Source organism: Onychomys torridus, chromosome 12 (genome assembly GCF_903995425.1).
Source record: "Onychomys torridus chromosome 12, mOncTor1.1, whole genome shotgun sequence".
Classification (NCBI taxonomy): domain Eukaryota; kingdom Metazoa; phylum Chordata; class Mammalia; order Rodentia; family Cricetidae; genus Onychomys; species Onychomys torridus.
Window position 1 is genome coordinate 27,922,033 of NC_050454.1, and position 26,944 is coordinate 27,948,976.

General features: G+C 41.4%; 1 protein-coding gene across 1 annotated transcript in view; it reads left to right on the forward strand.

Moving 5' to 3' along the window:
• Morc1 (MORC family CW-type zinc finger 1) overlaps nucleotides 1-26,944 on the forward strand; it is a 165,167-nt gene that overhangs the window by 30,790 nt on the left and 107,433 nt on the right. Inside the window, exons 8-10 of the mRNA XM_036203849.1 lie at nucleotides 1,597-1,702; nucleotides 18,194-18,319; nucleotides 25,941-26,020. Coding sequence (XP_036059742.1) covers nucleotides 1,597-1,702; nucleotides 18,194-18,319; nucleotides 25,941-26,020 — 312 coding nt within the window. The remainder of the gene's footprint in view (nucleotides 1-1,596; nucleotides 1,703-18,193; nucleotides 18,320-25,940; nucleotides 26,021-26,944) is intronic.

A 26,944-nucleotide genomic window follows, 5' to 3' on the forward strand; every position in this document is an offset into this window, starting at 1 on the left:
TGGTGAAGCTTGCCTATGTAGTTCTCTTTGAATTCCCAAGTCTTTCGTTTCCAGCATTCCCTCAGTTTACATTTTCTTCATTGATTTATTCTACTTTCATCTTCAGCTCTTGAACATTTTTATTCATTTCTTTGCACTGTTATATTTTCCTGGATTTCTTGAAGTGATTTATTCACTTCCTCACACTGTTCACTTGTATTCTCCTGAATTTCTTTAGGGATTCATTGAGTTCCTCTTTACAGACCTCTATCATCTCCATATAGACTGTTTTTAGGTCTTTCTCTTGGACTTCAACTGCATAATCAGTGTCTGCTATGGTAGGATAGCTGGGCTCCAGTGGAGACATATTGTCCTGGCTGTTACTGATTGTATTTTCATGCTGACATTTAAGCATCTGTGAGTGGGATGACCATAGGTCTGGTTATTGACATCTGGTTTTGTCTGTTGAGTGTGTGTTTTGTTCTTGATTCCTGCTTCCTTCCTGGACTTTAGGAGAGTATGGTGGCTGTGTGCTGCCTGGTAGGAAATATCCTCTGGACCTGTTTCCCTGGCCTGTTCAGTTGATGTGTTCCCAAGGTTTTCCTGCTAGTGTTGGAGGCTGGGATAATGGGGTGATTTGGGAGAGGGAAGGTTTGGGGAGAAGGTCTTTTTGGTATATTAGGGATGGGGTCAGGGAGGAAAATGAGACAGCAGCAGCTTTCCTGCTACAGAGCTAGGGATGAGACTGGGGGGATTGCATCTAGAGGAGCAGAAGGAGAGCTGTGGATCTGCTGTCAGCCTACCTGTGGCCCTGGCAGGACTGGCCTTTGGGTTAGCAGGGGGTGCCTGCTGGGGTTGGGTGCTGGAACAAAGCAATGAGTGAGTGGGGGGAGGTTGAAAGGGGAAAATCCATGGGATTCACAGGAGATGGGAATAAGGGGAGCAGGCAGGGAAGGCTACAGGTGTTCTGCTGTAGAGTTGGGGATGAGACTAGGGTTTGGATCTGGGGGAACAGAGGGAGATGAGAAAATATGCAGGTAGCCTACTTGGTATTCTTTGTGCTCTGTACTTAATAAATAGAATTTTATTGGAACTGCATTCATTCTTAATGCCTTCTCTCTAGCTGTTTTCATGGCACAGTGACCAAGTTCAGCTGAGAGTAGCTGTGACAGTGGAGATATGATATGGGAAGCCTAAAATATTTACCAATTGGCTTTTTATAGAATAGTTTGTCAGGACCTGCTCTGTAAATGTGGAGCAATTCTCATATGCATTGGATTCAGTTTCACAAATGAGCTTCACCTACATAACAACCTTGGCTCAGGCTCTTAGCAATTGTCCTAATGCAAATTATGAAAAGTCTGCCAAAGTTTGAAAGACTGATAGTGGATTGAATAGTATTAAGAGCAGCGTATTGTGGAAATTCAGCAGTCTCGGACAGAGAGTGTAATTTTCCATAAGGCATAGCCTACATTTTATCCAAGCATATTTTGCTGAATCAGAAAAAGAAATTTGCTTTAGACTGGGCTGAATTCTACAGATGAAGTGATTAGAAATGCCTAGAATTTAGTGCACTTGAAGTACTGACAAGTCAATATTTCTTTTTTTTCCTCCCAGGAACTTTGCTGGTTATTTATAACTTGAAGCTTCTGCTTAGTGGGGAACCAGAGCTGGATGTTAAAACTGACAAAGAAGATATACTGATGGCCGAGGCTTTGGAGGAGTGAGTAATATGTGTGTTTGAAGAACATCATTCCCCAATGGTAGTGGGCTGGAGCTGGGGACAGTGACAATTCATTTTATGCCAAGTACAAACGAATATTAGGCAAGACAGGTGGTCCCCCAACCATGTTTGAACATTCCAATGACATGGGCAGCTTCTCAAGTATATGACTTTAGGCCTCAATAAGACCTTCATATTACACTCTCTGGATAGCAAGGCTGGAAAAATAATACATTCCCGATGTTTCTCAGACAACATGGAATGCCAGAACATTTGGGGATCATAGGGTAATAAGACTTATGAAGTTCCTTAATACTGAACCCCTGTTTCATACATATCAAAACAAATATCAGAGTTCATTGCTATCAGAAGTCAAAATGGATGGGTAGGTATTAGTGGGTCTGCAAATAGAGTAGGGAGCAAGGAAGAATATAACCCAAAATGAAAGGAACACGAAGAGAAGGCAGTTAAGAGTTTGTCTGCCCAAGAAGGCCTTGTATGAACTTCCCTTTACATAAACAAATCAATTAACATAATGATTCTTATCCACGGAGGAATCAAAGTAAACAGAATGAGAAGGGATTGAGAGAAGGTACATGTGGAAAAGAAAAGTCTCCAAGAGAGCAACATTGCTCTAAAGTTACTTACCAAGGTTTGCTAACTGGGGGATGCAACTTCACAGTGTCAGACTTGGGACTAGACGGAACTTTGCAAGCCACTTAAGGGCCTGGGGAGTTGGCTTTGTGGTTAAGAGGCCTTGCTGCTCTTCCAGAGGACCTGAGTTTGGTTCCCTGCACCCTAGTGGGGCATCTCACAACTGTGGATAACTCTGGCTCCAGGGGATCCAATGCTTTCCTCTGACTTTCTCCAGGCACATGAGCATACACACAACACATACACAGACTCAGATGCATAGCACATAAGTGAAAATAAATCTTAAAAAAAAAAAAAAACCAAAGTAGTTTACTACATTTCAATTTATGTATTATTATTTCCTAATCTAAACTTAAATTTCTTACTAGCTATGATAAGTCAAAAGAAATAACATAAAAGCACATTTAATAGTTCTATTTAATCCACTTTGTCCCAAATAATATAATTCTAGTGTTTTCTATCCTTTCTTTCCATACAGAGTCTTTGATTCCAGAGTGTGTTTTACAGATGTAGCATACAGGAATTTGGAGTAGTGGTGTCCAGTAGCAGTAGTAGCCAGTAGATACTGTACTCAACAGAATGGTTCTTAGATTGAGGCCTTGTGCCTCATGTAAACACATCAGCTTAGCAGAGAGCATCTTTTCCTTTGCCGTTGAGTGAAACTTAGAAAATCTCTTTTGGCTTAATGTTTGATAATAGACATCTGGATTGTCTTTTGTAATTTTTCCATTGTATGTTTTTTTTCCCCTCAGTTTCAAACACATGGAATTCCAAATAAACACAAATAGGGAGGATTTCGTTCATTTAGGGAAAAGAATGCATCCAGCCTAATTGCTGTTGTGCTGGGAACCCCATAGCCAGCATTAGTGTGCCAATATCAGGATGGAGGCCAGAGTTGTTACTGGCACCTCTATTACACTCTCCCTGCTTCCCGCTGCCCCTGCCCTTCTGTTGAACAGTTGGTTCCATAACTGATATTTCATGCTATTTAAAAGCTTTGAATACAAATGTTCAAATAGTTATCTGTCAGAGTGCCTTGGCATTTCAACACTAATGTCAGAAAACAATACATTTTATTAGGGGAATAATTTGTCAGCCTAAGTTTAGGGAGAAAGTTCTCGCTGTTTCCAGATTGTCTAACGATGCTTGAAGCTTCTCAAGGCATTTATGCGGTTAATTACAAAACAAAGAAAATGAATCAACTTAGGACACCATATGGTTTCATGTCGGGGAATTGACAGAGTTTTAAAATTTGTTATTGAGGTTATTTATTTCTTTATTTGATCAATGTTTTTCATAGTTCAATCACAAGAAGCCTTTCTAAGATAAGAATGGGATTTTAGGATGAAAGGCTATTGCAAAGAGGAGATAGGATTTCTGGACCCAGGATGTGATGCACCCATAGCTTTGGTAGGTGGACCCTAGTGGTGGCACCAAAGAAAGACAAGAACACTGGCTCTCTGGCTGTAATGCTGCTGTTTCCTCCTCTAAGATGTGGTCAGGCTTCATGTTGACTTGGGCCTCCTGTCTCTCTTGCACCCTCAAAATCCTTTTAAATGTAAAGAATATGTTGTTTTAAATTGTTAAAAATGTTTTCCACAAAGCTCGAGAGGTTCTCACAGTTAACACCAAAGGCCACACCAAGTGATAATACCACACTCAACAGGCTAGAAAACAGTGAGCAGGGTCAAATGAACAGCCATGAAGGTCCCTTCTGGGCCATCATTGATGGCTTCTGAAAAACGTCCTACTAAGTGCAGTTTCCAGCCTGCTTTGGAGAACAAGTGGTCTGCAGTCTAATTATTTGTTTCCATTTCTTTTCCTGTGCTGATGCTGATATCCCACTTGAGCTGCTGAACAGCTTTTTGCGTCTGCCCAAATTAAGTGTCAAGTCGTGGAACTGGTCAACTTTCAGTTTTAGAGATCTGGCTGACTTTGAAAATAATTCCATTTTCTATGTAGAACTGTGAAAATGTAAACTTTTTGACTTATATTAGGCTCAGAGAACAGGCTGCTCCCCATTGTTTACTTCGCTTCATTTGTTTCTCTCCTGTAGCCCAGGCTGGTCTTCACCTCACTGTGTAGTTGATAATGACCTTGAACTCAGAAGCCTTGTCCCTCTCCCTCCCAAGTGCTAGGATCTCAGGCATGTCCCACTGGATCTGGGTTTCCATTTCTCTTCATTATAAAATCTGTTGTGAAACAATGTTCTTAACTTTTTTAAGAAAACAGGTAAAGTTACATATGGTAATTGAGCACTGATCTTTAGTATTGGATTCTAGTGTTTTACAGTTATTTTTCATTATTAAATTGACACCCTGTTAATAAACTGCATAAGTAAGCTATTATGTGTTAATGGTAAGATAGTTTTTTTTTTTTTTTTTTTTTTTTTTTTGAGACAGGGTTTCTCTGTAGCTTTGGAGCCTGTCTTGGACTAGCTCTGTAGACCAGGCTGGCCTCAAACTCACAGAGATCCACCTGGCTCTGTCTCCCAAGTGCTGGGATTACAGGCGTGTGTCATCACCGCCTGGCTGGTAAGATAGTTTTAATAATGATTTCTCCACTCATAAAGTATCTAAGAGTCTATATTGATTTGAGTTGCCAGACTATACATAATTGCACCTGGACCTATATCAGGATGGCATATTATAGCATATTCATGCTGATAGTTTTTTTTTTTTAAACTTTTTGAATTCTTCTTCTTCTTTTTTAATCCTCTCCTTGAGTATCTTATACTTAGCTTGTCTTGCCTCCCTTTCTTTTGAATTATTTTCCTAAATTGCCTACTCAGGTAAACAATTACTTGGCCAAAGAATCTGAATGTTTGTGTTGTTTTATGACTATTCCACGGTGATTTTCAGTGTAGAAATCGAGTCTTTATCATTCTGCTGTGGGCTGAGTCTGCAACAGCAACAGTGAGGCTGCAGCAGGCATGTGTTCCATGATGAGAATAACCTCACAGATGTCATTAGCAATGAGGTTGACATGTCCTCTGTTGTGTCCAGTGACTTGGTGATAGATAACACTCTGAAGATGATTAACTTTCACTTACATTTTTAATTCTATTTTATTGACATTATAATGTAAGTTCCTTCTAGTCCCTCCCATGTTCCTCCTCTTGTTCTCTCTCAAATTCATGGTCTTGTTGTGTATGTGTGTATGTATGCATGTGTGTATTTCTAAACATGTAAATGCAATCTGCTCAGTGCATATAATGTTACATACACATATATATTTATATATACATGTACACACATTTATAATATATGCTAGTTTTTAATCTTTAAAAATTATTTTATGTGTTTGGTGTTTTGGCTTCATGTATGTCTGTGCAACATGTGTATGACTGTTGCCCAGAGTCCAAAAAAGATCTGCCCAGAGTCAGATCTCAAGAAACTGGAGTTATAGACAGTTATAAGGTATCATGTGAGTGCTGGGAATTGAACTGAGGTCTTCTAGAAGAGTAGCCTGTACTTTTAACCCCTAAATCATCTCTCTAGCTCTATTTTGTTTTGTTTTGTTTTGTTTTGTTTTTTTGAGACAAGATCTCACTGCATGATCCTGATTGGCCTTAGAGATCAGTCAGCCTCTGCCTCCTGGGTGCTGAGATTAAAGGCACCCGTCACCACACCCCAATCACTTAAATTTTTCTTGTTGTTATTATTTGTTTTTTGAGACATGGACTCTCTACAAAGCTCTGGCTGTCCTGGAACTCACTATGTAGACCAGGTTGGCCTGGAACTCACAGAGATCTGCCTGCCTCTGCCTCCTGAGTACTGGGATTAAATTTTAAATGATATTTGCGTGCGTGCGTGCGTGCGTGCGTGCGTGCGTGTGTGTGTGTGTGTGTGTGTGTGTGTGTGTGTTGTTCAGCAGAGTTTCAGAAGGTGAAGTTTGCATTTTATATACCATACATTACTTAGACTTTATAACTGTGAGTACAGTAAGAGAGAAAAGGAATTAAACCCAAGTTCCAAGTGAGGAGCAGAAAATGGTCTGTACTTGCACAGTAAGAGCTGTGTTAGAGTGTAATCACATTAAACTTAGGCAATGTTTTCTGAAAGAAGGAGGCATGGAAAAAACTTCATAGGAATTAGGGAAATGGTTCACTTGGCAAAGTGCCTGCTGCACACACGTGAACTTCAGGTCAGATTCCCAGAACCTATGTAAAAAAGCTAGTGGTGGCAGGTCATGTCTGTAACCCTAACATTTGGGGGACAGGAGCAAGTGGATCTCCAGAGGTGGCTGGCCAGTCTGTCATGCCAATTGGCAATTGCCAGGTTTAGTGAGAGACCCTGTCTCAAAAACAAACAAACAAATAAATAAGGTGGAGAATATATAGAGGAGAGCCTCTGACTTCTACTTTTGACCTCCACATACATATAACTACAAGCACATGTGTGCACATATGGAAACACACACATATACCATATGTGGACATGTGTGTGCATGTGCCAAATCTATAAAAATTCAAAAGAAAGAAATCAAGAGTTAGAGAAAAGGGAAGATTGTGCCAAGACTATTAAAGAGTAGAAATTGAAGTATTTTTGCTGGGTTGGACTATATTTGTTAGTTAACATTGGGGTCACTTTTGGAAGTCTGGGCCAAGCTCCCTATCTCAAACCACCTCTGTAGACCCCCTCCCATATCAAGTAGAGCACATATGATTTTCCATCCTCTGAAATGCTCCATTTGTGCAAAGCAAATCTTTAGTAAGTCTTATCTCCTTCTCCTTGGTGGTGTTAGGAACCTTTGGTCTCAGTTACAGAGGTAATTAAAACTTAGTGTCATTTCCAGAGACCCTGCACTGGCTGGGGACAGTAGGACTAAGTAAATGGAAGGTGAGAAGCTAGTGGAGGTGTTTACCTGCATCGGGTGCCCGTTGTGTGGTTAGTGTGGATTGTCATTTGGCAGATCTACGGCACTGTGGTTCTGTTTCAGTACCCTTCATGCGAAGTTCTGTGCAGCTACCAGATATGGAGTTGTACCTTCACAGTTCAGATGGTTTCCATTTCACTTAAGGGATAGAGAATCCTTTATGTGAGGGTGAGTGTGGAATTACAGACTCGTCATTTGCGTTTGAAGTCAATGGTAGGATATGCCCCCGAACCCTGGATGTAAGCATTAGGTTTCTCCATTGTCTGTTCTACCATCTTCTCTTTCTAATCTGGTTGTCTATCATCTGTCCCAGGGCCTTTAACCTTGAGGCAGAAGGTGGGACAGGAATAGAAGGAGTTGTTTCAGTTGGTATATAGATATAATTTATTCAAAAAATATTCAAATCTGTGTAAATATATGAAGTAATGTAAAAGTTTCTCCCTTCTCAAATCAGCTCTCTCAGCTACCTTTCTACTGTAGAAATTATTCAGCAACTTTTCTTTTTCTTTTTGTTTTTCTCTTGAGACAAAGTCTCACTCTATAGACTAGGCTGGCTTTGAACACAAGATCACCCTCTTTCCATCTCCATCATTGTTTTAGGGTTTCCATTGCTGTGATAAAATCGTGACCAAAAGCAATTTGGAGAGGAAAGGGTTCATTTCGGCTTACGTTTCCACATTGCAGTCTATTCTAAAGACAGTAGGGCAGAAACTCAAGACAGGCCAGCAACCTGGAGAACGGAGATGAAGCAGAGGCCGTGGAGGAGTACTGTATACTAGCTTGTTCCTCATAGCATGCTCATCCTGCCTTCATGTATAACCCAGAAAGACCTACTTAGGGCTAACACTATCCACAATGGCCTGTACCCCACCACATTGATCATTAATGAAGAAACTGCCCACAGGTTTGCCTACAGGCCAGTTTTATGGAGGCATTCTCAGGGGAGGTTCTAGTTTGTGTCAAGTTGGAAACACACTAGCCAGCACACGTGAGTGAGTGCTGGGGTAATAGGCATATGTTACCATGCCCACCTCTGCAGCTCAAGTCTTGAAATAAACCTCCTGTTTTTTCAGTATATGTCAGTTTAGAGTAGATCTAATTTATCATTTTTGCTCCTTAATTTTTTATTTTGAGATATCTGTCTTGCTCCTAGTAACGCAATTTCTGAGATCATTTAGATCCCTCTACAACGTGTATGGCCAAGTCTAGGATTTATGCCTTCCACAGATGTTTGCTATATATGCCTCTGAGTAATAAGTAATATATATTTCAGACTTACACACTTTTATTAAAATTTAATATCACTACTCGCCAGCAGGTGCTTCCACTTAGTTTCAGTGTGTCAGACACCAGCCTTTCGATACTGGCTGCCTTCTCACTGTCCCTTCTGACTGTCCCTTCTGACTGTCCCTTCTGACTGTCCCTTCTGACTGTCCCGTCTTCCTGTGCCTTATACCGCAGCCCTTTCCCATCAGGGCTTTTGTTTGGCTTACCTCTTACAAACAGTGAGTAACTTGACTTGTTTACTGTTTTGCTGTGGTGCCTGCATTCCATGTAATTCACACGGACTGTGCCAAGGCTATGCTTGGCTTCTTTTTCACACCTACTGTGCCTCTTTTGTTATTTTTACTATCTTCATCCATTTTAATTGTTATTTTTGTTCTGCTGTACTTTCCTGTCTTCCCCCTTATAAAAAAAACAGTTGTGTGTTTTTTTGTTGTTTCTCCACAGGAAAATGCCCTCATCCTGTCCCAAAGGTTTGCAAACAAGTGCTGCGGGCCGCAGGAATATATCATAAGAACTTAGCTGGTTATGGCGAAGTCATTACCTGGAGGGATCAGGGAATTCCTCCAGAGGAAGCCAAATTCTAAGGAGTTTTTGGTGTTATTTGGCTTATTATATATCAGCTGTATTTTGTTATAAAAATCATGTGTTCCTTCATAGTTTTTCCAGTTGACTTTTCCCTAAGAAGGGCTAACAGTGTGGACTGATCACTCTCTGGACATACACATTCCAGGTATTTGGAGAACAGCCTCAGGAAAGGCTTTCTCTGGAATCAGATATCTCTCTTAGCCACTTTTAAGGACTACAGGAAACACTGTCAAGGTGGGCACCCAACTTCCGAAGATAACAGTGGGGACACCGCCTAGGTCAGGTGGACATTAAGTAATAGCTTTATACAATTTAGCTCGGACCCTCCCTTTCTATACCGGGACTTCCAGGGCAGAGGACGGAGAAGAGAAAGGAGAATGGAAGAACTAGATGGGTAAGAACTTGAGAGGAACAAACTGAGATGGGGGAGAACTAGATTGAAGGGCTAGAAGAGAGTCCTAGAAGAAGAAGATGGGAGATGAAGAAGAGCCAGATGGGGAAGAACAAGATGAGGAAGAGCCAGATGAGAGAGAAAGAGATGGGAGAGGAGCTGACAGGGGAAAGAACTAGATGGATGAGAACCTAGAAGGGGAAGAACTAGATGAAGGAATTAAGATAGAACCTAGAGGGGACGGTAGATAAATATAGACAGAAATCAGGCAAGGGAGGAGCTAGGCACGAGAACAGGACTGAAGCTGTGTATATAGGATGTTATGCCAGAGGAATTAAAGCAAGTGGACTATGGAGCTAGGTGTGCTGAGATTCTATTTCCTGAAAATAGTCCTCGCCATTAGTAGTTCTCACTCTGGGCCCCCAGGATGAATAATAATATTAAGGCTGGTCCCTCTAATATTATACAAGAAATAAGCTGTTCTATTGTATTATTTCAGTGGTTTGCGTTTGCATCTAATAGACATGCCTAAACTTGACATTCTGTTATCTGACTGTGGACTTCACTTTTTTTACTGATGTCATTTCAGAGGTGTAGAATGCTCACACATTCCAGGCTTTTTGTAATAATGTAGGATTGTAGTTGCCCATTTTTACAATGTTTATCAAATCATACATAATAATTATTTAGGCTTAATTACATGACTTACTCCTTTTTTCTGCATTCCTCTGTGTCTTCCATGTCATTGTCTCCTTTTACGGGTTTATTGTTCATTTGCTGAGCTAGGGCCTCAAATGATTGTTTCATACTCTGTTAGAAGTAAACTTCTGAACATATTTTTCCTAAGAGTGTCCTTTTCTTCTCACTACAAAATTTATTTAAATGAAAATGTTGCCTAAAAAATAGTACACCCTAAAAGTTAGCTTTCTTTTAACTTGCTGGCACCAAGTTATTGAGGAATTTCTGGTAGATATGATTATTGAGATCTCAGTCTCTGTCTCTCTGCATCTCTGTCTCTGTCCCCCGCCCCTCCTCTCTCAAGGTCTTACTGTGTAGCCCTGGCTGGCCTGGATTCTGCTATATAGACCAGGCTGGCCTTCAACTCAAGAGAACCACCTGCCTCTGCCTCCTGAGTGCTGGTATTAAAGAAATAGACTACCATCGCCAGTGATTATTAAGCTTTTTATAATCACCAATTTCCTTCTCTACCTTGGGTAGCTATAAGCCTTTTTTTCCTGGACCTTTCATAATGCCTACTATATATAATCTATGTGTGATATCTGTGTCTTATTCTCAATACTTAGTTAATTCATATTGACTCCACTCTCTAGAAAGATTCACATGCATGCAGTTGACCATGTCCTGGTGCACACTCCTTATCATGCCTAGCTTGCATTATTTCAGGACACTTCTCATTGTCCCAACATCTACCCTTGGTCCTCTAAACCTGTCCCATGATACCTAAATAGCCATCAGACCAATCTTTTTAAACCTTTGAAACAAAACAAAACAAAACAAAACAAAATACCTTCTATGGCTTCCTGTCATACTCTGAGAGAAAGCTGGATTGTTCTGTAGCAGGCTGCAAAATTTGGATGCCTGGGTCTATCGCCAGGCCAGCCCCAACCCCTAGGCTCTCAAGCCTCACTAATAGTCTTCTGTGGGTTTCACCAGGAAATGAATATGTGTGCTCACTCTGACAACCCGATTTTATGTCTTTATTTTTCAAAAAACTGTTCCTCGACCTAATGGTCTGGCCTGCCAGAAGAGACATTAGGGTTAATTGGATGTCTAGGAACTATTGGCTGCCTAATGTTGTATAATTTGTTCTATGTATAGTGATAGACAGGATCAGAAAATGGGGCCACCAGATCGTTAAATCCAGGTCTGTATGCACAAGTTGAAGAGACTCAAGTTTCTGTGTCCATAGGTGGTTTGGGAGAGCTATCAATACAGTCACAAGTTGCCTGTAGTTCTAACATCTGTGTTCTTGTGTTGAAAACAAGGCTACACAGCGTCTAGTTTATATGAATGCTGTGGAGATAAAATAGACACAGCGCCTGCTGTGTGGAGAATCTCAGTGCCTTTCACTTCCACTCTTGCCTTGCACTTCCCCCCCACAGCACTTCTTTCTGGCATTGGCTATAGCGCAGTTAGTTTCTACAATAGGAAATTATGCCGGTGTCCAGTGTATGGAAGACAACATACGGATTAGATTTAAGTGACTAATGGGAATGCCATTGTCTGGGTAGTTCTCTAAGGATAGGGTAGATATTATGGTAGGAAGGCAGGAGCCTTAGTGGTAGCTGCTTCCCACCCCTGAAGATCACTGGGGGTCTATATCAGAATGTGGGAGGGACTTTATTACCATGGCAGTCTCTTCCATTTCAAACTCTGAAGGTCTGATCACATCTAAGGCATCTTTTCCTGACGCTTGTTTTGATTACATGATTCATGGCAGCTGTTCTGTTTTATATGTATATTTCTTGTGCAGATATTACCTCCAATGACTTAGTTTCTTGTATACATTATAAGTTAAATGTCCCAAATAGGTAGGACATTGGGTGAAAGAACTGACCCTAAGAGAAGAAAAAAAGGCTTGTGGAATTGACTGTCCTTGATAAAGGCCTGCCTCATCCTTAGCACCTACTATGGCTGAGGCACTCAGGCAGTTGAAGAACTCCATCCAAACACCAGCTTCCAGACTGATGACATAATGCAGAGAAACAGAGTGGTAACTTTGTCGTGTTTTGAAATTAGGTGGCACAAAATCACCAGCAGTTTTTAAAGTGACAACCATTGGGTAGCATTCCATAACGACTCTAGTTTACATCTTAACCAGGCTGGCTGGACCAGATCTCAGCCCCAGCCCCACACTGCTCTAACATGCTGCCTACCACCCTGTGGCGATCTCAAGAGAATGCTTTCATGACCCCATGGAGCTTAGGACATTTCTTTGAAACTACCTTTGCAGTTGATGTTTCTCTTAGGTATAATCTGCCCTAACATTACATTCGGTAAATCTTTTCAAAGTTCAGAATTTGCACTAGTTAAAAATATTCATGGAGCTTTTTGTGTTCATGGTAATATACACTTTGTTAATGCCAAGTATAGCAACTTGTCGGAGACTTTATGGGAACACAGTTTTGGTTGTGATATATAACTATTTTATACATAACAGATGGCAGCTCTGAGGTACTGTAAAAGGACCTAGCTTAGTGTTGTTCCTGGAATTCAGAGTCCATGGATCAGCCAGGAACAGTATTAGGTATCTTAGTCTATTTTCTGACAGAATACATATTGCTGCATTATTTATTTGGAATAGGTTTACTGAATTTATGGTTCTGGAAGCTGGGAGATCTAAGATCATGGGCCCATATCTGGTAAAGGCTTTCTTTCTGTTGGGACCTTTCTACTGTGTCTTAAAACATCAGATGATACCACGCAGTGAGAGAGACAGAGCCAAAAGTGTTTTTATAACAGGTCCACTCTACAGATAACCATTAGCCTATTAAGCCATTCCTATATAAGCATATGAATGAATTGATGATGACCTAGTTGTCTCTTATAGATCCTATGGTGTCACACTTCTTAATGCCACTCAGTGAACTTTAAATTTTAATGTGAATTTTTATGGGGCCATTCATACTGTAGCACAGGGGTAGCTTAGTTGATGGCCTGGATGGGAGTCTGTTGTCTGGTTTCCTTTGTGGCTATATGTAGGGACTAGCTTTCTCAGCAAGTGTTCTATTTCTAAACACTTGTGAGTCTGTTTTCTTCTCTCATGTTCCTCTGCTTTACATATCACCTGCCAGCTAGGTCTCCCAGGTAGTGACTTCCAAACTTCATAGAGGGAAGGAATCTGGGAGCAGTCTTAAAGAACTCATGTTCTCAAACTACAGTCCCAGGGGATCTGAATCAGTAGGTAAAGGTGAGACCTGGCTGTAAGCCCTCACTCTCTTATCCATGCCCTTCTCCTGTTCTTACTACTGTTGGGAAACTCTGCTGTGCCAGCAGAGACAGCGGACCCTAGAAGCCAAATGGCAGACAGACTCAAGTCTGAGCAGAGGAAAGAACTTTGATCCTAATCTGCCCCTCTCCCATTGTGTTCCCCTGACTCCACAGCCTTAAAATAGATTTCTCTTTACTCCTCTTTGTCACGTGACTGGGTGTGGGGAGAGTGGGAGATGGGGAGAGTGGGAGATGGGGAGAGTGGTTCTCTTCCGTTTCTTATCAAAGTCAATTAAACAGAAAGTGGAAAGGGAAAACACGGGGTGATACAGATACAGAATCCCCTGGCAAAGCATGAGGAGACAGAAAGGAAGGACATCGGTGTAGAAATGAGACAAGAAAAGCCCCTGAAGATAGATGCAAAGCGGGTCCTTACAAATGGAGAGCAGCAGAGCAGTGCTTTGTCTTATGAAGATATCCTGACTACTGGGCATTTGTATGTTAGCCCCTCAAGTGCATGGCCTTATTTATAATCTCATCGCATCACCACTGACGATGGTCTTCCAAGAACAGACCTCGTCACATAGGGAATGCTCTGTGACTCATTCTGGATTAAGCAAGAGACGCCATGAGTGATCATTCATTCATACAACAAACATTTATTTAAAGGATGAGGTCACTTACAGCTTGGTGGAGAGACATATACACAGTTGCCATGACAAGAGGTGCAGAAGGAGGGAAGCTCAGAGGAGAGAGCCTTACCCCTCTGAAGGTAGGGAAGGCCTTCAGAGGAAGTGAGATTTCCGGGATGCATCTGGAGGCGTCTAATGGAGCTAGCCAAGAGTGAACAAGAACGGCACATGCCATGGGCTGGAGATGAGAGGGGTGAGCCGTGTATGAGAACCGAGAGTAGTTCTAAAGGGCATCCAAGCTGGGAAGAGGTGAGGCTCCAGGGTTATCTGGCCCAGAACATGAAAATCTTTGTGTCCTATAGTTAGCCCTGTTTTCTCTATACTGCAGACTTCAAAAATAACAAGTATTACCATTCTGCCTGTCACAAACGGAAGCTGAAGAAAACACAAGAGTAGAAAAGAGATAAGGCTGCACTGAGCCTCAGAAGAGCTGGCTAATAAGGATGGCCCATGGCTGGCTTCTGGTAACTTGGGTTTCCAACGCTGATAGAAACCTTTCGTTTAACTGATCACGTTGCCTTGCTACATTAGACTGTGCAAACAACTGGACTTTGCTGATCAGTTTTAACTGCCAATTTGTCACAGACTAGAATCACCCAGTAAGAGAGTTTTAATTCCCAGTGCCTGTTTGGCCTATGTACATGACTGAGAAGGACTGACTGTCTTGATTGATAGTTGATGTAGGAAGACCCTGCTTGTTGTGGGCAGCACCATTCCCTAGGCACAGAGTCTTGAAGTATATGAGAGAGGAAAAAGCTAGCAGGGAGGAAGCTAGCAAGCAAAGATTCATGCAGTATATTCTCACTCTGGTCTTGACAGTGGATGTGAAGCTTGAAGTCCCTACCATGACCTCCGTGATGTAATAAACTAACCTGGAATTATTAGCTGAAAAACTATCTTCCCTAAGTTGCCTTTTTTTAGGATCTTTCTCACAGCAACAGAAATGAAGCTGGGATAATGACTTATTCCAAAACCTACTTTCCTTCTGGCACTCTGGAACTTGGACACGCTGTAGGTAACAGGTGCTTATATTACTAGATCCCTACAAATGCAGACCTTGTGTGCTGAGTCTTTCAGGAATTTCTCGCAGATGGGACACAGTGCATATATGCTGCATTTTTCATAGCAGGGGACGATGGTGGACCTTTCTGAAAAGGAAATGTTATGCTTCGGACATTGTGTTCCCCAAAAGCGCATGTTTGGAATCATTGGTTTCCATCACAAATCAGTATTTTTGGGAGGTTGTGGAAGCTTTAGGAAATGAAGCCTTGCTGGTGGAAGTAGGTCATTATGAAGGGGTTCTTGGAGGCGTGTTATCTGGGCCTTGTCCCATTGAGCTCTCTGCTACCTGATCAGGCATGAAGTGAAAAGCTGTACACTCTCCTGCCTCCATGATGCTCCTCCTAAGTGTTTGGGGCCAAGTGATCATGGAGTGACATCTCTGGAATCAGGAGCCCAAATAAATCCTTCCTCCTTTAAGCTGTTTCTGTCGGATATCTGATCATAGCAATAAAGAACCGATGTAAATAAAAAAAAAAAAAAAGTAAGGATGTCAAATGGATTGCTCCAGACTCTCCTCTTTCCTCTCAGCACCTGTGTGTGTCCTCCTTATAGATCTGTGATGGATCTTAGTCATGAGTCCTCCCAGTGGGTTGTCTCACAGAGGGAGGTCTTGATGATCCCTGACAGGCATGGTATGGATGTTTAGTTATATGTGTTGAATTAATAAATGCAGCATCAACAGAAAGAAGTGTTAGCTAGGCATAGTGATATATCTGCAATCCCAGTCCTAAGGAGGCCGAGGCAAGAAGATTACAGGACAAAAGTTATCCTAAGGACTGGAATGGTGATGTGTATGTTTAATCCTAGCACCTTGGAGGGTGGGGCAGGAGGATCTCTGTGGGATTGAGGACAGCCTGATCTACAAAGCGAGCACCAGGACTACACAGAGATTTTTGTCTAAAAAAACAAAGTCATCTTGGGCCTCAAAACAAACAGATGCATTACTGTTCCTATTGTTTATACAGAATGGTGTGTGTGTGTGTGTGTGTGTGTGTGTGTGTGTGTGTGTGTAGAAAGTGAGTGGTATCTGTGTATACCAGAACTTGTTTAATCACTTTGAATTCTCACCATACCTTTCCAGTTCATAAACTGTGTTCTAAATAATGCTGTTGTTTTTGCTATAGTGGGAATTGAACCAAGGACTTTGTGCACACTTGGCAGGCACACTCTACCACTGATTGGAATCTGCAGTCTCTCTGAATTACTCTTGATTTTAACCTTCAGATGACAATGGTGTGTCCATTTTGAGAAGTCTACAAATAAGGAGTTCCCAGCTTCTGGGCAATTGCAAATCATAATTCAGAAAGGATTTCAGCAATGGCAGGATACCTTGGAATGTTTATAGCATTAGAAGAACTACTGTTTTTCTTTTCTTGACTAAGGGAAGAGATACTTAATTGCCTAACCCCTGGGTTACTAGATGAGACTGCACAATCATAGTGCAATACTGTAATGCATATAGCTTCTCTTGTTACATTAAAAGTGCATTAGTGATGACATATATGCATGATAATGCTGTAATAAAGAGATCCATTACTTCATATGCTAACTTAGAAGTAAATTAAAAAGTGCATTGATATTTATGTCATAGCAGCCTCATATTAGGTACTTTGACATAACTTATGTCAGAAAATTTGAGCAATTGAAAGAAACTCCCTATTTTATTGAGCTTCAGAGATGTTGTCCAAAGGAAATTGTATCTTACCAGAAAAGCCTTGGGTTGCTAAGGGCTTCACCCCAGTTTCCAGAGTCCCTTGAAGTTCTGCCCTTGAACTGAGAACCTGCTAAGCAGATCCTTTAGATAGACTCATAGCAACATCTCATCATCTCCATCTGGACTAGGGAGGATGGCTCCCTACTCTCTCTTTAACCTTGGAGCCTTTTCTGTGGTTTAGAAGCACAGCACATCGCCTCTTAAGCCAGGCTCAGTTTGCTCTTGTCCCGTGTTTCTTGTCTAATTGGAGAATATTTACAGCTCACAAGTAGACTTTAATATTTAAGGTCTGCTAACAGGCACAGTGTCCCAGAAGCTTCCCAGCAGCATGCAGTTTACCACAGGCGTTTTCGTCAGGCTGCTGACATTGTTTTTACTCCTGATTTGTTGTCTTGCTATCCTTCATTTTTTTCTGTTTCTCTTTGTTCATCCATCATATTAGAGTCTCCTCTCAGCTGACCGGAAGTACTTACTTGAATACTTGTTGTACATGGGGAATTCAGTTGTGTATGTCCCTTTCATAATTCGGAAAGCCAATTAGACATTGTTTTTTCATTGTATATCACTGTTCACAACTGCTTAGCAGAAATTCCTTTTGTTTGTGCGAGCCTACAATCACTCACATTTGAGCAGGAAGATTACATTGTTTATTTGCTGGATTTTGTACTTCTGGGTCACTTGCTGGGTCAGGTAATGTAAAGTATATTTTCTGTGACTGATATGTCTTCTTAGAATTGGTTAGTTAGCCAACAAATTTGAAAAAACTGGTTATCTATGATTGCCTTCTGTTCTGAGACTTAATGGAGTGAGTGTTGTAAAAATCTGCTGGTGTGGGCAGCATCCTTAGTTCTAGAAAGAAGTTTCTAGGAGCATCTAGATGATATGAGTAAGAGTGAACCCTGTAGGCTCATATGTTTGAACATGCCCAGTTGGTAGAGCTGTTTGGGAAGGAGGAGGTGTGGCCTTGTTGGAGGCACTGTGGACTTTGAGGCTTCAAAAGCCCAGGCCATTCCCTGCTCTTTGTTCGTGGTTTGAGATGCAAGCTCTTAGCTGCTACTCCAGCCAACATGCCTGCTGCTTGGTGCCATGCTGCCCTGCTGTGAAAGATCCTTATCCCCCTGTAACCTCTTCCTTATATAAGGTGCCTTGGTCATAGTGTTTTTTCACAACAACAGAGAAATAACCAAGACAGCGCCTAATAGTACAACATTTGATTATTCTTCCTTCTCAGAGAAAAGTGTACTCTACTCTCTAACCTTTGGCATTCTCTATTTCAGACTTCCAGAGAGACGGTCTTTCAGAGCCTACACAGCTATTCTGTATTTTGATCCTCGGATGAGAATATTTATTCAAGCCAAAAGAGTTCAGACAAAGCACCTATGTTATTCCCTTTACAAACCCAGGTAATGTGTTTCCTTTTGATTAATTTCCCTGAGTTTTTACATCTCCAATTGATACAACTCCTTAAATTCTCAAGATGAAGGTACTGACTGCTGGCAAGCATTTCATATTGCTCTCAGGAAAGATCGAACTGTGCAGGGAATATGCTAAGTGTGATAAGGACCCTTAATGGGAATTGCTTATTCACTTTAGTGCGATAGTTGTGATTGTTTTCATACACACAATTGGATGTGTTTTCTTTTTACATAGTATATTTGAACTATTAAGGTTCATACAGTATTGTTACATATAATGGTGTTCTTTAGGATGAGTTTATATGATAGTGATACCATAGGATTTTTACCACTTAATGGTGACACTAGTGTCTTAGTGTTGTAAGTACACTCTATGGCTGATGACTCAGTTCCCAGACTATAATACAGTAGCCCTATCATGAAGCAGTGCATGACTTACCTTTGTATATGGTATACATATAGAATGGGCAGACATAAAATACCTGACTTATTTATAATATATGTATGAATTAAATGTTTTCTTCTTTTTGGTTATTTTTATTTTATTATTTTATGTGTATGGGTATTTTGCCTGCATGTGTGTCTATGTACCACTTGCCCGCAGGACCCACTGGGGTCAGAAGAGGGCATTGGATCCCTGGAACTAGAATTAGAGACAGTTGTGAGCTGCCATGTGAGTGCTGGGAATTGAACCAGAGACCCCTGGAAGAACAGTCAGTACTCTTAACTGCTTAAACATTTCTCCAGCCCCTTATTTTGTATATTTTAATGTAAAAATTAAGCTTGAATTTTCATGATATAGAATCGGTCTTGCCCACTTATTCATGCAGTTACAATGGTCTTTTCTTATTTCTGCTGTGTTTTCTGGGTGGTCATTAATTTGTACAAGAGATTAGCCTAATCTGTGAGTCAGACTATAGTGTACAAAGGAGAGTGAGTCTCACTTAAGTAGCTTACCATCCACTGGGAGAAACAATGCTTGCATGCTGGTTAGATATGTACTCTTTACTGTATTATTTTCTGCAGTGATTCTTTGGGGTTTTGTTTTGTTTTCAATCATCATTATGTTAGAGATGTGCACAAAAATGCAAATCTTCTGGCTCTGGGCTTTTCTTTTTTTTTTAACCAATCCAAATTTGGTGCTCTTTCCTCTTATATCACATTAACTTTTGATAAAAGACCTTCACCATCTATTATGTTGTCATGGTGTCATGAAAAATCAGCTTCTAGCCCAGGGCTTTAAAATTCCTCACAGAGATGTAATACTGAAAATCCAGATCGTTTTGATTCTGTGCCCTCCCTAAACACCAGTGGATTTCTCACGGGCTTTAATTTTGATTTCTGCTTATACTGAAGCTCATCTTTTGAAAGTGAAGTGTGCACAGGCTGAGACCATGTCAGGCTGTTCATTCCCTAGTAAATGTCAGACATGTTTCCTTTCCATCAGTCTCCTTCTTGTGGGGGTTACCAAGGAGCTCCTGGATTAACCAGCCAGTCTTTTCAAATTATTCCTTTTAGTGAGTTTGGTTACAAAAAAATTTCAAACCATTACAATATGGTTATGTTTCCATTTTCTGAGGAAATTTCAGTAGGCTGAGTTTTAAACCTAAATTACTTTTGTGGAACAATTGCTGTTCCCATCCTGGTATGTTTGCATTCACCTTCCGAAGTGACATTCTTGGCTCCATACTGCCAGGAAGCAGCTGTTATGCAAATGTGTGTCCCTTGGTGCCATTAGCTTCTTCCCCTTCATCATATTCTCTTCAGTATTTTCATTAGTAACTTGACTAAAAAAGCCAAGTGTGAATGCTTCTTAATTAATAGTTGACCCAGGCCTAGTGGAGATAGACCATATAAGCAGTACCAGAAACAAGGTGTGAAGGGTTGGAGTTCAGTAAACAAATATGGGGTAAATAATTGACAGATCAGCCTCTTGACTTTTAACACTGTACTAGGTAAACACACACCTGATAAGGATTTACATGAAAGAGTGTATGCGATTGACCCAGAGGGCTGGTTTTATTTCATAGTGTGTCATGGTTGCTAAATGTGGTTATGGAACTTAGCTGTAGAACAAAATAGTCACAGTACTTAATCAACCACGTCTACCAGGAGAAGTCCAGAATTAGATCCGTTGGGAGGGATACATGCTGCTGAAATATATCTCTTTCATGGGGACTAGCTATCTGCCACAGACCATTGAGAGACCTGAGGCTTTTCCCATGGAGGGGAGAGCACTCTGCAGAATGCAGACATGAAAGGCTGCCATGTGATTGGTAAAGTTCTGGGAGGCAGACCTGGGATGGCTGGACAGAAGACAGAGCTGGTCCGGCATGATGCTGTCAGGCTGTTTTCACAGTGAAGGGATGGATACACATCCGACCTTTCCCCATCGCTGCTTTGTACGAGGGTGTGCAGAGAGTCAAGTCAAAGGAGCCCTTCCAGCTGCCTTACCTTCACCTCACCCTTGAGGTGTGGGCAGAAGTGGGTAGATGTGAGGAAAATCCTAGCCACTAAGAAACTAAGAGCTAGGGGAGTCCTTTCCTTCTCCTCCAGTGGATGGATGACTTACTCCAACTCTTTTCCTCTGAGATATTGTTAGCAGGGAGTCGAGGGATACACAAAGAAGCACCAGTGTGGTGGAGGCTTCCATTTCGGGAATGGAGATTTGAACAACAGCTCTCTCGTTTGTGAGCATGGACAGATTTACCACCTGAAAATTTTAGACATGTACACACAGAGTTTGCTTAAATTGTCACAAACAATTCCAAAGTTGAAGTTAAAGACCAGTCTGCAGATCATCTGGGATCAGGTTATTTCGCTCTGTTTTCAGCCTATTATTTTAAATTAAGCACTAATGCAGAGTTGGCACCTCTAGTGCCACCTTTACTTTGTACCCCCCCCAAAAAAATGCTTGAATAGTTTAATTCACATACTTTGAAAAAATTGCTTCATTGTTTAAACAATATCCCCTTAATTTCATTTTGATCGTTAAATATAATTTGACCTAAAATGAATGATTCAAACCCAGATAAAGTCTATGATTAGAACATGATTTTTAAAAGCAAATCATAATTTCAGGATATGGTCACCCATAATTGTATGCCTTCAAACTTAGATGTGCTGTTCTCTGAGTATAGTAGAGACTAATTTGGACTACACCGAGGTTATGATTTGAATGAGCAATATTCAGTGCCAAAGAAAAATCAAGGGGACAGACTGATCATAATGTCACCTTAGATTTTAGAGGTGTTTCCTCTCCATGGTCCATCTTAGCTTCACTCAAAGTGGACATGGAAGTTAGTAATGAGAGTTGCAAAGTTAGACCTCAGAACAAATGCCAGCTGAACCTGCAGTGCAGGACTACAGGATGCCGTTTGTTTTTCCTGTTGCTGTGTGTTTTGTCTTGATTGTACTAGAGCTAGATCCCGGGTCCTTGGGTATTCTAAGTAAGCATTCTTCCACTGAGCCACACAGCCAGTCTGTCTTAGTTATGGTTTCTGTTGCTATGAAAAACGCCACGACCAAAAGCAAATTGGGGAGGAAAGGGATTGTTTCATTTATCAATCCAGGTAACCATCCATCACTGGGGAAGTCAGGACAGGAACTCAAACAGAGCAGGAACCTGGAGGCAGGAACTGATGCAGAAACTGTGGAGAGGGGTACTGTTACTGGCTAGGTCTTCATGGCTTGCTCAGCCTGCTTTCTTGTAGCATCCAGGATTACCAACCCTAGGGTGGCACCACCCACCATGGCCTGGGCCCTCCCACATCAATCACTAATTAAGCAAATGCCTATTGGCCAGCTTGCCCAACCTTCAGGAGGCATTTTCTCACTGAAGTTTCCCCCTCTCAGATGACTACTTTGTGTCAAGGTAACAAAAAATGAGCAAGCATACAGTCCAAACATTTAGTTACTTTTAAAATATTTTCATGTTAGTCACTCATCAAATTTTACATGTTTTTCACATTATGAGAAGAAAAGCAATTCATTTTCAGTCCCCAATATATTTCTTCTCTAAAACACAAACTAGAGGTATTAGAAATTAACAACCTATACTGTGAACCAATATTGCTTTAAGTTCTTTAATGTGTTAACAACCCTGTGAGATTATTGGTACCATTACTGTCATTGAGCTACAGATGAAATGGAATTGCTGCAAGCGTGATTGGTTCAATTTTACACTCCTATAAAGGCTACAAGATTAGCTTGAACCCAGGCAGAAAGACTCTGGGAAGTCCAGTTGATCTTGAAGCTGTTGCGTCTTGTGTACATCTGTTTAGATAATGGAAGAGAATCATCAATAAACTGTTAACAGACTCTAGCTACCAACCATTTAATTGATGTATGACCTATTTGTATCAGCAATCAATGAAGAATTGGCATTTTATTGCTTACATTGTTTAAAGTTAGTGTATGGGGCTGAAGGGACGGCTCAGTGGGTAATAGGTCTTGCTGCTGGTATTCCAGAGGACCTGAGTTCAGCTCCTACCACCCATTGGGGAGGCTCACAACAGCCTGTTAACTAATTTCAGGAAATCTGATATACTCTATGGGCCTCTGCAGGCACCCACACACATGTGACATATACATAGGTACCTACCAGTAAATAAAATAAAAACAAAAACAAATCTTAAAAAAAAAAAACCACTTAAAAAGTCAGAACATATAAAAGCATTTCTAGATGAGGCCATGATTTAAAGGCTTTTGCCAATGGATTGCTAGGCTGTTTCTGTAGGAAGCATGTGAGTAAGTACATAGACATATTTGCATATTATTTTTCCCCTTTAATTTAAAAACCCTCAAAAAGGTGTATGAAATGTGAGGCTGTCTTGGAAGAAGCCAGTGGCTCTCAGTCTAGCCCAGGGGCTATAGTTTGACCACCCTGGTACACACTTAGTGCAATGCACACTTAGTACAAAGACAAACAATGATTCTCCTTGCTGGCTTACCCTTTCAAATGGTCCACTCCTCCAGGAACACATTCACAGATACACTCAGAAGAAACATTTTACCAGCTCTCCGGGCAGCTTGTAGCCCAGTCATGTTGACACTTAAAACTGGCTGTCCCATGCTTTTGAAAATGAGATGTTGAGTGACTGATGCGCTCCTGAGTCAATAGGAGTGTAAGGCAAAAAACACAGAGTGGGAGTTGTAAGCGTAATATTTTAGAATGTTCCTTTCTATGATGATTTAAGAGCCAGGTTCCAAGGATCCTCTCTAAATGCCTGTAGCTTTAACCACATCAGGGTGTCCTAGTTCACAAAGAAGCTTTTCTTCTTTGAGTTTTTTATTAACATATATTATTTGTAATGATAATGGATTTCATTATGACACCTTCACACATGAACATGATATATTTCAAGCTTTATTACTTTCTCTTGTCTCTGTTAATCTCCTTTCTCTTCCCAAGCAACCCCTCCTCCCTTTGTGTGTGTGTGCGTATGTGCATGCATACATGCCTGTGTGTGTGTGTGTGTGTGTGTGTGTGTGTGTGTGTGTGTGTGTGTGAATGAATTTCATCAGGCTTGTTTATAGGACCATGAGTGAGAACTTGTTTGTACCACTGATGAAAATGTATTTCCAGGGTTGGGGATTTAGCTCAGTGGTAGAGCTCTTGCCTAGCAAGCGTAAGGCCTTGGGTTCGATCCTCAGTTCAAAAAAAAGGGAGGAAAATGTATTTCCAGTCCTAGTTTTCTCGGCTATTGCTGTGAAAAACACCATGACCATGGGGAAGAAAGGGTTTATTCCATTTCATGCTTCTAGTGTACCATGAAGGGAAATCAGGGCAGGAACTGAAGACAGGAACCTGGAGTCAGGAACTGAAGCAGGGGCCAGGAAGAAAGGCTGCTTACTATCTTGCTCAGCCTGCTTTTTTATACTAACCAGGACCACTGCCCAGGGGTTGCACCAGCCACAGTGTGCTGGGCCCTCCCACATCAATCACATATCTGGAATATATATCACAGACATGATCAGAGGCCATTCTGAAGGAGGCATTTTCTCAGTTGAATTTCCCACCCTCCAGATGACCAGGGCTTGTGGCAAGTTGACAAACAACTGTCCAGCTTACTCCTCCAGCATCTGTTATCTGTGTATAACTCTTCAAAGAGTGGCACATTCCCACGAGCCCCTCCCACTTCCAAGGCAGGATGCTGATGTGGCTGATCTGTACAGATCTTAGCATTTACGCACAGCCGCTGTGCCTTCAAGACTATAGCAGCCATGCATACTTTCCATCCACTCAATTTCTTTTGCACTTACACTCTTTCTGATTCTTCTGCACTGCTCCCCAAGTCTTGGAGATAGTGTTATCGATGGGCTGTTTATGTCTTGTCATTCAAAGTTATTTATTCTCCGTGCTTTGACAAGGTATGAGTTTCTGTGGTCTCTGCTGACCACTGCAGAAAAGCTGCTCTGGCCAAAGCAGACAGTAGCACTATTCTGTGAGCATAAACATAGCTATTTAGGAGACAGTTTGACAGGCGCTTGGTGTTCATTTAGCAAAATAACAACACCAGCTTCCCCATTAGGGCCTATGACTGCCCCAAGCTGTAGGCTCTTGGCCAGGTTTGTGCTACTGGATGTGAATTCTCTCCCATGGAGCAGTCATCAAGTCCAGGAAGAATGCAGTCAGCGACTCCCATAACAGACTGCCCCTGTGGCACAAGTGGGCTCATCTTGCCTGGCTGGAGTCCACAGCTGTGTGACTGTTGATGATAATTCTTCCCAGAAGCCTCCTTAGCACCTTCCAGCACAGCGAAAGCTAGCCAGCAGGGAGGAAGCTTCCAGACCAGTTCCAGCTTGCTTTTTCAATGTCCTGTGACTAAAGCATGTGGCACCTTTAGCAGTAGGGTCTTAGCAGCTTGTTCAGCTTGTCAGTTTAGTGACCGACAGCAGGCACAATTGCCTGTATTCTCTTGAGGGCCTCTGGAGCCTACAGGCCAACAGCTCTTGGGAAGATGCCCCTACTCCGATGTTATTCCTGTTTTGTTTTCCTTGAGTTCATAGATACATAGGCATATACATACATTTCTTTTTCCTTGATTATTCTAGAATCTTCTTGCTATTCTGAAACAATTGACCTTAAAAAATGGATTCTTCATCAATACAGCAGAAAGTGGGGCTTTTAGTAGCCCAAATGAATTTTTATGTTTTTCCGAGCCTGTCAGGTAGAGATAATTGCTTGGGGACTGGGAGAAGCCATTTATCCAGTGTCAGTGATGATCTGAGTGAGAGGACTATGTATATTAAAGAGAAACTTTGACAGTGGAGCAGTTGGGTGATCTTGTCTTCCCTTTTTGAGAGTTTTCCTGTTTTACATGTATAAGTGAACACGTGTGGGAAGAGATTTTTATCTCATTCTTGACTTGTAGTTTCCTGACTATGAATTTTCCTGAAGTAAAATTATCATGCATTAAAAGAGAAGTGATTTTTTTCATAGGTATAAAGTCTGCTAATTCACCAGCTGGATGGGACTTACTCAATGAATATTTCTTTCTTAACAATTGCCTATCTCTGGAGTATATAGTCTTATTGAAGACTATTCTATTATTAATGTACTTTAAAATGATAATCTGACTTGATTATGTTCTTTTCTTCTTTCTAGAAAGTACCAGTATGCTCCATCTTCTTTCAAAGGGAAGTTTAAAACTGAAGTTAAGGAGGCAGAAGATGCAATAAAAATGGGTATGTGAGTTTCTCCATCCAAATCATTATGGTCATCCACTTAGCAAATGTGAATGAGCACTTATTCTCAGGAAAACACTGCTCTAGGCATTGTGGGTACTGTCACTGACAGTCAATGTAGCTCCCTTCTCTAGAACTTAAAGTGCATTCTATATCTCTGGTTTAATTATGATATAATTTAGTATTACTTTTGCATTTACCTGCTACCGTGTGTGTGTGTATGTGTGTGTGTGTGTGTGTGTGTGTGTGTGTGTGAATGTGTGTGTGTGTGTGTGTGTGTGTGTGTGTGTGTGTGTGTAGATTAGAGAACAACTTTCAGGAGTCAGTTCTTTCCTTCTATGATGCAGGTTCTGGAGATCCAACTCAGATTGTCTAGCTTGGTGACAGGCACCTTTACCTCCTAGCCATTTCACTGAACTATAATTTGTATCTTAAGTATGATCCCTGTACTAGATAGTGTTACTATTGCTAGGATGAAAACCAAAAGCAACTTTGGGAAGAAAGGGTTTATTTCATCCACTTTTCCATGTAACACTTCATCATTAAAAGTAGTGAGGGCAGGAACTCAAACAAGGAAGAAACCTGGAGGCAGGAGCTGATACAGAGGCTGCGGAGGGTGAGGGGGGGTGCTGCTTACTGCCTTGCTCCCATGGCTTGCTCAGCCTACTTTCTTTTTTTTTTTTTTTTTTTTTTGGTTTTATGAGACAAGGTTTCTCTGCGCAGTTTTGCGCCTTTCCTGGAACTCGCTTGGTAGGCCAAGCTGGCCTCAAACTCACAGAGATCTGCCTGGCTCTGCCTCCCGAGTGCTGGGATTACAGGCATGCGCCACCACCGCCCGGCGCTCAGCCTACTTTCTTATAGAACTCAGGACCACCAGAGTGGTCCCGCTCACAATGGACTAGGTCCTCCCACATCAACCTCTAA